This window comes from Canis lupus, chromosome 6 (genome assembly GCF_048164855.1).
Source record: "Canis lupus baileyi chromosome 6, mCanLup2.hap1, whole genome shotgun sequence".
Taxonomy (NCBI): domain Eukaryota; kingdom Metazoa; phylum Chordata; class Mammalia; order Carnivora; family Canidae; genus Canis; species Canis lupus.
The window spans coordinates 16993943-17004620 of record NC_132843.1 but is presented as its reverse complement, the minus strand read 5'-3'; the positions used below and the strand labels follow the sequence as shown (position 1 = coordinate 17004620).

General features: G+C 44.4%; 1 protein-coding gene and 1 long non-coding RNA gene across 3 annotated transcripts in view; one reads left to right on the top strand and one right to left on the bottom strand.

Moving 5' to 3' along the window:
- The first annotated feature begins 384 nt into the window (after positions 1 to 384).
- The window catches only part of LOC140635071 (uncharacterized), a 38756-nt gene continuing 28462 nt past the window's right edge, over positions 385 to 10678 (top strand). The window contains exons 1-2 of the long non-coding RNA XR_012032425.1: positions 385 to 484; positions 1162 to 1308. This is a non-coding gene — a long non-coding RNA (uncharacterized lncRNA). The remainder of the gene's footprint in view (positions 485 to 1161; positions 1309 to 10678) is intronic.
- Positions 9768 to 10678, bottom strand: part of LAMA3 (laminin subunit alpha 3) — a 249419-nt gene continuing 248508 nt past the window's right edge. For both annotated transcript variants that reach the window (XM_072829057.1, XM_072829058.1), the window contains one exon: positions 9768 to 10300. In XM_072829057.1, coding sequence (XP_072685158.1) covers positions 10155 to 10300 — 146 coding nt within the window. In that variant the 3' untranslated portion in view covers positions 9768 to 10154. The remainder of the gene's footprint in view (positions 10301 to 10678) is intronic.

The window sequence follows — 10678 nt, the reverse complement described above, 5'->3', positions numbered from 1 at the left end:
TTTAGTGGTTGAGATTAGTGAGAGCTCAACAACAAAACAAACATAAAGAGCAGCACACTGGAGAAAGTGCTCGAAGGACTCTTGGGCTGCCATGCCCTTCGGGGTAGGTCATCATGGCAGGTGGTCCCTACTCCTGCCTCATAGGCTCCCTGAACTTGTTGGATCTTCAATTATTACGGTACCCCCTTAACTCTGCTCTATGGCCTAACCTTCTACAGCCAAGAATGACAGGTAGGGCCAGAGAGGGCAGCATCTAGTGTGCAGCTTGTTTGCTGTGTGACTCCTGGGTGAAATCAGGATGCAGCCAGTGAAGACATGGCTTTATGATGCCAGCAGAGTGCCTCCTGTCATCATGTGTGGGGCGGCAGTGTCAGCCCTGAGAAACCTGGCAAGTCACTGTCTCCATCCCACATCCAGCATCAATGTGCCAGCTCCCAGGGTGGTGCCATGAGGGCAGCTCCTATGAGCTCTCTGCATCCCTGAGGTAAAAGCAGAGTCTTTAATGTGCAACTTTGCAGAGAATGCCTACAGCAGGCAGAAAATCATGGTCAAGACCAGAGGAAGGCAAGGGGTCAGCTTCCCCTCTCCTGACCCACAGTAAGGGTCAGCCTGTGAGGAGACTCAGAGGGGGAGAAGAGACATGAGAGGGGGTTGTGGGTGGTGCCACAATAGAGAGACCCTCTGAGCTGTTATCCCAAAAGCTTCAATCATGTCCTGTGCTAGGTGGCCACGGTGGCCGCGGCAGATACACGGTCCAAAGGAGCTTTTATTCAGAAGGCTGTGGAGCTCCTGGACTGCGCCCTGGCCTGAGGCAAGGGACGATTTGGTGGTCCTCCCTCCACCTCTGTGACTGAAACATCACTGCAAAGGGCATATCTGGCACATTCTCCATTGGCAAGACCCATCACACACTGCCTGTTTCTGCTTCCCCACCACCTCATCTGGAACACTCACTCTTTGCTGTCGGTTGGGGACTCTGAGAGGGAGACAGAAAGAGAGAGAGGGAGAGAGAGAGTGTGGGAGAGCATACACATTTGTGCATGCACATGCGTGTGTGTGAGTGAAAGGGTGAGTGTGTGTAGCCTTTAGGACCCACTACCAACTACGTGGGACCAGGAACATCTGGCTTATTCCTGGTGCCTTTTCCTACTTTCTTTCCAGGAGGAGCCCTGTTAGTGTAATGAGCAGCACCCCCATTTCAGTGAGGCTGAAGTACCTCCCATCTCACAAGGAATGCTTTCTTCCTGAGAGAGACTCAGGACTGAAATGGTCAGACTGAAATGGTCAGATGCGGTAGTCTCAATCCAGGTATTGATCACTGGGCTCCATGTGCCTGTCCACCCCTCCCCATCTACCTAAAACATATATATATATATATATATATTTTTTTTTTTTTTTGTTACCTAAAACCATATTTAAAGGAGTTCTTTAATCTCAAGACTTGGTAAAAGTTCAAAAGATTTTGTTGAAAGGGACACTGTGAAATGAAAGTTATGTTAAGCTATAATGAAATGAAACCCACGGTTAAGGAAACATGTATAAAACAAAGTTCAAAAGAGTTTCAGTGGCCACCTCTTATAAAATTCTAGTTATTGCTCAGCAAGCAACTGGAAAGGACTATTCCCTGAGCGTGGCTGACAGCAAAGGATCTGGATCCCAGCTAATGTATACTAATGTATCACCTGGGTTGCTTTAAAAATGACTTAATATATTGCCTCACTTAAGATCTGAACTCTGGGGAGGTCTGGGGACACAGACATCTGTATTGAAGAGATTGGGAACCACTGGATGAAATAAGCCAACCAGGCTGTGAATGGAAGAGGGTAAAGAAGTCAACTCTTGGGGTGCCTGGGTGGCTCAGCGGTTGAGCAACTGCCTTCGGCTCAGGTCGTGATCCCGGGGTCCTAGGATCGAGTTCCGCATCAGGCTCTATCAGGGAGCCTGCTTCTCCCTCTGGCTATGTCTCTGCCTCTCTCTCTGTGTCTCTCATGAATAAATGAGTTAATAAGTTAATTAACTTAAAAAAGAGAAGTCAACTCTTGGCACCTGGAAAATGGAAGACAAAAATTGAAGGAAAAAAAAATAAGGATTCGAAAGCTTTATTTTATTTCTCTACCTGTCTAAATATTAGTTTGTGAGTCAGTGCCACCAAAAACCTACCTTAAAGCATATCCCTGGAGAAGCCCCAAGTTCTCCGTAACTGTCGTGCATGTACCTGGCAAGCTGATCCTCATAGCGCCCACAGCACTCACTGACATTTTATCTTTTGTCCTCAAGCCCCCTCCCACAGACCACATTATCTCCTAATTCTCTGGGAAAATAGAAGCTCCCTAAGTTCTCCAAGGGTGCACAGAGTCCCCTCTCCACTCATCCTCCCATCCTCTAGGCTCAAGGGAAGAGCCCTCCTTCCTCTTTTATCAAGGCCACTCCCTCCAAGTCCATTCCTGCCCCCTTTACCTCTTTGGCAGCATCAAATATCCTCCTTAACTTTTCCCTACAAACTAACTCTTTGCCAGCATACAACATACTCTATCCTGCCTTTTTTTTTTTTTTTAAGATTTTTATTTATTTATTTGAAAGAAAGAGCACGAGCAGGGGGAGGGGTAGAAGGAGAGGGAGAAGCAAGCTCCCACTGAGCAGGGAGCCTGACGTGGGGCTCCATCCCAGGACCCCGAGATCATGACCTGAGCTGAAGGCACACCCTTAACCAACGGAGCCACCCAGGTGCCCCTCTACTCTGCCTTCTTAAGTCAAAACAAAGCAATCTACTCCAATCATATGTTCCCCAAGTTCTTTCTCCTTTCCATCACAATCAAGCTACCTGAAAGTAATTTTCACGAATTGCCAATACTTCCTCATCTCCTGCCCACTCCCCTTGGGTCTCCCAGACTTTGACTTCAGGCTTTGTCACTCCACTGAAATTTCCCTCACCCACTGCCTCTTTCTTGCTTTCCCATGTCTCACAGCAGCTAGTGGGGGATCTTCATGTCCCAGGACTTGGCTCCTGTTCACCCCCAACCCAGCACTCTCTGTTGACCTGCACCTGCCTCCTTGTGGTCACACTCTGCCCAAGCAATGTACCTGGGATTCTCATCAATTTCCCTTAGCCATGCTCACTCTCTTCTCTGTGCCTTAGCACATGCTCTTCCCTCTGCCTGTAATGCTTTTTCCTACATTTTTTTTTTTATTCCTGAATTGCATATGACCTAGCTTAGATGGCTCCTCATTCTCCTTTGACAGGAAGAGTTATTTCCTAGTTGACATGAGAGGGAAAAAAATGGCTTCTACCATTGGGCAGCATCGCGGGCTCTCTGATGCTTCCTGTGTGACACTAATAGATAACCCTCAGCTGTGGCAGTTCAGAAGGTTTATTTCCCTCATTCTATACCACTACATTAGATCCTTACTTAAATGCAGATTCTCTAACTGAAGGATAACTGTTTTGGGTGCTAGTAATAGGATTATTTTCTAGGCAAATCTACCTATTTGTAGAATAGTAATGGAGTGAAATGTGAAGTCGTGTCTTTCCTACATTTGTTTGATTATGAGAACCACCTGGTGTATTTATTTAAGAAAACAGAATTCTGGGCCCGGATCCTACCTTGGGAATCAGAATCTCCAGGAGCTCTCCTTTCTCATGAGTCTTTAGGGCAGCCCGGGTGGCTCAGCAGTTTAGCGCCACCTTCAGCCCAGGGTGTGATCTTGGAGATCCGGGATCCAGTTCCATCTCCGGCTCTCTGCATGGAGCCTGCTTGTGTCTCTACCTCTCTGTTTCTCATGAATAAATAAGTAAAACAAAAACACAAAGTCCCATTATCTCCTAGGACGTAGGTTTGTGACTTTCTGATAGCAAGGCCAATTACCTGCCCATGCTCTATTGAAAAGGCAAGAAAGACCTTCCTGGCTGAACTGGAGAAACTGGGACATTTGAGCAACCTCTGAGATCAAGGCGAAACTAAACGCTAACTTTTCTGCTCATCCATGGGCTCCTGACTGGTTCCCCTCACTCCTGCCTGAATTGGGCTTCTCCAAATGCATTATCGTATTGCACAAGGCATGTAGGGGAGCGAGGAGGTGAGTCTTTATGGATCCCAGTAATATTTTTCTGTGCTGTCATGGAATTGCAACATTGGTTTGAGTTTCAAGGCATCTGGTTCCATGGGGTCTTTACACCCACAGAGGACACAACCAGAGACAAGATCTACTTGTTAGAAGGTATCTAAAATTTGGCATCCCCTGGAGCAGAGCCTGAGCAAGGACTTGAGTACAGGTAGCTTATTTGGGAGGTGACAGAAACAGCATTCATGAGGGAGGAAAGAGAGGAAGACACAGAAGGATAGGCAGCCAATGAAGTGAGCTTTCCAAGCCAGTTTCCACTATGGACAACTGGAGAGGTATCTTGCTGGAGAAGCTCGGGGAACCAGTACAGGACACATCCTTGCAACACAGCTGGGGAAAAAGACACAAGCTCCTGAGAGTCATTGGCAAGGGACACACCTGAGGCATGAATCCCTACACAGCTGGCTGACGTACTGCCTGAGTGGACACAGCTGACTTTGGCAATCAAAGAAAAGCCTAGAAGAAATGTAGGTGCTGGCATTTGGAAGTCAGGGTGGCCAGCCTTGCAGGGGTGAGAGTGAAGGGGTGTGAGCTGGCAACAAGCCGCATCTACAACAAAGGTTTTTTTCTTCCCCTGACCTGTATCTTGCTCATGTACACGGCAATGCTATAAGCACAGGGGAAGTTGGCTTCCTCCACTGTTTCCCTGGAATGGCAAATCAGGAAAAGTGACAAACCTAAGCCATAAGTGAATAGGAAACTTCCTCAATAGGTTTCTGGCTTTCCTACTTTTGGACATTTGAATTCCTTTCCCAGAAAAACACTGAAGGCATAAGGATGTATCCAACTTCTGATAGGTCTGTTCCCTGCTTTACATTGTTAATAGCAGGTAACGCCAACAGCGACTTTCTCAAACAGCTTATATTCATCATCTCACTGAAGTCTCAGAGAAGCCTTTGAAGTAAGGGATGTGATTTTTTTATAACTTCTAGAATATTCTAAACCCTATGACAGAAAGCCTGCATGCTTGAAAGTCAATGGAAATTATAGGCCCAAGAGAGCAAGGAGTGGCTCAAATTCAAATGACTTCCTAGAGCAAAGGTTTTTCCTGAAGGGGCGGGCGGGGTGGGGGTGGGGGGATGGTTTTCCCAAGGGGCTTCCCTCTAATCATGAGGAAGTGAGAAGAGGTGGATTATGGGCAACAGTAGAGCAGGAGACAAACCCTACTGGGATTTGTGAAGTCCTTCAACACCTCAGCCCATGAGAGAGGCCTCCCCCTCACTAAGGACATTGCAGAAACATGACAGTAAGGATCTTATTTTCTGTTGACAGCACTGTAGCTGAATGCTAAAGATGCTTGCTTATTTTATAGCGCACAGACTACTTCTGAGGAAGCTTATTCCCCATGGGAATAGCAAGTACCTACTGATATTTGTCTTTTGAATGGACAACATGCCGACCTACATCAGCAGTTATCCAGCTCCATTATATCTGTCTGGGATAGCACGTTCCCTGGGTATGAAATGATTACAATTACTGATTAATTACCAAAAACCCTTTGAAAAAAAAAAAAAACCCCTTTGAGCAAGGGATGGTTTAATTGGTAAGTGTATGCTCTGCTGCGTGCAGTCACAAAGACTGTGACTGTAGAAAGTTCCAGTCCTTCATCCTCTGAAATTCTCAATTCTCATTTTATCAAGAACTCAATGTAGAGTAAAATAAACCACACATTTAAAATTTATAGGGAATTAAACCTTCTGGCAGTAGAAAGGTACGTTTCACATTCTGAGGTCATAGAAGTTTTTATGAACAAAGGAGAAAAAAACATTTTCAGTAAACAGTATTCATCATCTTAGGACCCTGTCCTCTGGGAGAATAACTTTTCCTCACCCTGAGGGTGATTAACAGATATTCCAATTTTGTCTCTGTTTTCCACACTCAGGCATGCAGGCATTTTGCTAGAATTTCAATGCTGAGGAATTAAGTTATATTGTTGGGCAAATTAGGAAACTGGAAACATGACACATCTGTCACCAACCGCCAGTGCTATTATTGTGCTATTATTACCATTATCACTCATGTTTAAAAAAAAGGGTTTCTGTTCTGGATTTCTCCATTGTGGGGGGCAGGGCGATGTGAGGGATGGGGGTTTGAGCTTCTACCCATTTAAACCCTAGAAATTTTGCCTCAGCGAATCCTTACTTAAGCTTCAAAACCAAAGAAAGCAAACTTACAAGATGGAGGAGGAAGAAGCCATTGACTGAACTCTGGCGGAGGTTCAGTGGCTGCCCAGAGAGCACAGTATATTCTTCAAACCCTCGGATGAGTGCCTCGCTCTTTTCTGGAAGCATGTCCCAGGCCTGACATTGGTTTGGGGCTCTCTGACAGTGCCACATTCTGCAAACCTGGCCCCTTGTGGCTCAGCACTAGTTCTTAGGAACAAATGATAAAGCTACTTGTGTTCTAAGGCTTACCATGTTGTGCAGAATGACCCATCAGAGCCCGTCAGCTGACCATGCATTTCCAGGTGCCAGGATTTTGGTTCAGATGAGCCTGGAGCATGGTGGCTGTCTATGAGCTGTTTGTTCCCACAGCTGCTCCTTGTCTTGAAGCCCAGGGGCAGATGTTGGTGAGTTTATACTTAGTGGCATCAGACCCTAAGGCCAGTTTAAAAAGATTTGAATGTAAGAGGATATATAACCTTTTAGGACACATGTGGCAATAGCTAACCACAAATATAAAAACGTTCATACCCTTTGACCTGGTAGTTTTACTTCTAAGAAGAAGAAGAAAAATAAATGAGTTTATATTCCATGACATATTCATTCTAGTGTTGCTTATAATTACAAAAAGTTGAAACAACCCAGTTGCCTAAGTGGCTGGAGGTTGGTTGAACACATTATGATAAATTCATTTGATGGAATGTTCTATAGTCAAAGACCTGGGAAAATACACCATATAGTTTTGAAAACCATATAAAAATATATGTAGTATAATTGTAATTTTGTAAGGAAATACATATGCATTTGAAAAGAATACAGGGGCACCTGGATGGCTCAATGGTTGAGCATCTACCTTTGGCTCAGATCATGATCCTGGGGTCCTGGGATCGAGTCTTGCAGCAGGCTCCCTGCAGGAAGCCCTCTTCTCCCTCTGCCTACATCTCTGCCTCTCTCTGTGTGTCTGTCATGAATAAATAAATAAAATAAGATAAAAAGGAAAGAAAAGAATACGGACATATAACTAAAGACCTACAGATTTCTGAGTGATGAGCTATGAGTGATTTTTATGCTTTTCTGCATATTCTGATTTTTCTATAGTGAATGTAGATGCCAGTTGTATTCAATTACAATAATGCTATTGAGAAATGGTTCTACTCATGCTGGCTTTAAGCCGTCATTCCTAAGAAAGAATCTGGCCTCTCTAGGCTAGCACTGACCTACACAAAGTTGGAAAGCCAGGGACCCAGGAGAGGGACAGGAATCAATGTGGTTGGGAGGGCAGAAGCTGGGGCCTGGGGACTTTGCAGGGCAGCACTGCATGGCAAGTAGGCAGAAAGGAGCTAAGTCAAAGTTCTCTTTGGGGAAGTGAGACTACTTCCCACCCAGGAGGAAGGAAATGTCAGCATGTTCTGTCCAGGGCCATTACCCTCTGCCAGAGGGTTATGAGGAGTAACCCCCTTGCACTGAGAAATGAGGTCAAGAGGTACTCTGGGAGGTGTTCAACGAAGCAGCCCAGGAAGACACATGACTGCTTCATAGTTACCTGATGCCCCTGAAGTGACTGTTGTCTGGATGGTTGTGCTGGGCTGTTGGCTTTCTCACATTCCCCCATTCTCCTGGACCAAAGTGAAACCAACTGTAGACCTGTCATTAACTGGTCAAAGCCAACCACCAGAGAGCCTGCTGTCTCTTCTCAGCCTCTTGCCCCAAAGGTGAGCCGAATCCGTCAGGGACTTTGAGCCAGGAAGAAAACACCAGTGATAATAATTGTGTGGCACTTTAAAGTTTACAAATAATTTGTACAGTGGTTCAGTTGAGGAGCTGTAAACATTCTTTTCAGAGAACACACATGTACAATCTGAGAGGAGGCAAACCAAGGGCTTTCTGTTTCCTTAACGGTAATTCCATCTGTGACACACTCAACTGCCTTCTGGTGGCTGGACAATACTCAGATAAGGCAGAGGGACTGCTGTTCTTCAAGCTACTACCAAACGGAAGAAAAACTGGTGGTGGTAGTGAATTCATTGTTCCTTTATAATGAATCAAGGAAGTGCTAATGAATAATCAGCACTGATGACTTTCAGTTAGATTAACAGCACGAACCCAGAGGAAAGAACCACCCATTTAGTGAAGCTGGTGCCAAGACAGGTAAAATGGATGCTCATGCAGACTCAGTGTCTGGGTGGTAATCATCTGATGAAGTTGTCATTTGAAAAGCAAATGTTGGGGATCCCTGGGTGGCTCAGCAGTTTAGTGCCTGCCTTTGGCCCAGGGTATGATCCTGGAGACCTGGGATTAAGTCCCACGTTGGGCTCCCTGCATGGAGCCGGCTTCTCCCTCTGCCTGTGTCTCTGCCTCTCTCTGTGTGTGTCTCTCATGAATAAATAAATAAAATCTTAAAAAAAAAGAAAAAAGAAAGCAAATGTTTTCATGGGGCACATGGGTGGCTCAGTGGTTGAACGTCTGCCTTCAGCTCAGGTAGTGATGCCTGGGTCCTGGGATTGAGTCCTGCATCAGACTCCCTGCAGGGAGCCTGCCTCCCTCTGTGTGTCTCTCATGAATGAATAAAATAAATAAAATCTTTTTAAAAAAGAAAGAAAATCAAACGTTTTCAGAAAACACATAGCTTAAGGTCATGCAATTCAATGTCTGAGTCAACATAGCACCTCTAATGCCCACTATGGTGCCAGCCTCTGTTGAATGCCCTCTGTGTTGCAGAACTTGCTACCTCTCCAGGAGAATAGTCCATGGTTACATAGATATGGTTGTTAGAAAGCATGTCCACAGGAATGCAGTGTGAGGGTCAGGAGAGCACTGGGTTGAAGGGAATGTGGCTCCATTTCAGAGGTGGCAGGCAGGGAGCAATAAAAATACCATATAGGATTACTATGTCCAAATTTTAGTATTATTTGTTATTTTTTCTTCTGAGGGACAAATTCTATGTAGGAGACACAAAAATGCTTATATAGTTGTCTTCATTAGGAAGACTGGTGCTGGGTAATAATACTGGTCTAGTACATAGCTCATTATTTTGTAGATAAAACCAGAAGCAATTCCTCCTTCCTATTGATGCCTGTTAGCTTGCCATGCAAAGCTTTAATTATAGGATGTGTATCTATCTCAGCTCCCCTCCTAGATAGTTTTTGCCCTCAAGGAATTGATAATCATAATCTAGACTTGGTTGGTAGCACACTGTACATAGGAAACCAAAGGGAAATACAGGTTCATTAATTCCGTTTGTTATTTACTATTTTATGAATACTGTGTGTCTCTCCAGTTGGACTGCATATTCCTTCTGGGTGGGAATTACTTCTTTTGCCTGATTGTATGTCCAACATTGAGCACACATAGTACCTCACCAGTATGTGCTTAACAATCATCTGTGGAAAACTATGTTGTAGGCAGCACACTGAACACATGCTGAAGAATTAGTATGATTAACAATGACCATCAAGCCATTAGTTTAATGCTAATAAGACATCATAATTTAAAGAGTACACTGCTTTTATTTAACCCCATAAGTTATAACCCCTTAACACATGTACAATTTTTTGTGTTTTTAAAGTGCTTTGAAAGATGTTTATTTTTTTAACAGGTGGAAAATAATGTTTTTCAAAAGACATTTGATTTTTAGTGGAAAAAGATATTATTGAAAGCATGTAACAATTTGTTCAGCATCTTCAAGATATGGGATTTTCATATAAAATACGCATGTGGCACCAAATGCCAAAATGATCGGTAAATGTGGTTGGAATTCAAAATTAGACTAGTCTAGATGGCATCTCAAGTCAGCAACGATCTTGCAGAGAGAGAGGGAGGTATGTTGGGTCGCCATAGTTTTGAAGGTGATTTCCCTTGCTGGAAAGGTTTGAGTTAGTGGTCAGGACAGCCATTCAGGCTGACAGTCCCCTGCACATCTAAGGCTTCAGTGACAGGGATGGGAATGTGGTTGACTTGAACGTTCTTCAGGCAGCCAAAAAATGATTTCCACACGGGCAGCTTCAGGGTCTTCAAATTGGCTTCAAGAGAAAAGGGAGGCATTCAGTGTGTAATTCACACTGTCAAGTGAACATACCCAACTTAAAAAATAGTCTCATTAGAGCTAAAGGTACCGAGGGTCTTGGGCCACGCACCCAATGCCCCTGCCTGTTGTGATAAATAGCAACAAGTCTACTCTTCAAAATCTTCAAAGAAGGAGATTCCATAGGCTAAATCAATAGATAACAACTCTGGTCACAGAAGACCCATAAAATTAACAAACTATTTGGAGGAACATAAAACAAGGAAGAATGACAAGGCTCATTCCAGGCAAAATTCCAGAACCTGCTTGATTCTCCATGCTGGCCCCCCAAAGCTTAATAACTCACCAGTAAAACTAAATGCCTAGAGAGGAGAGA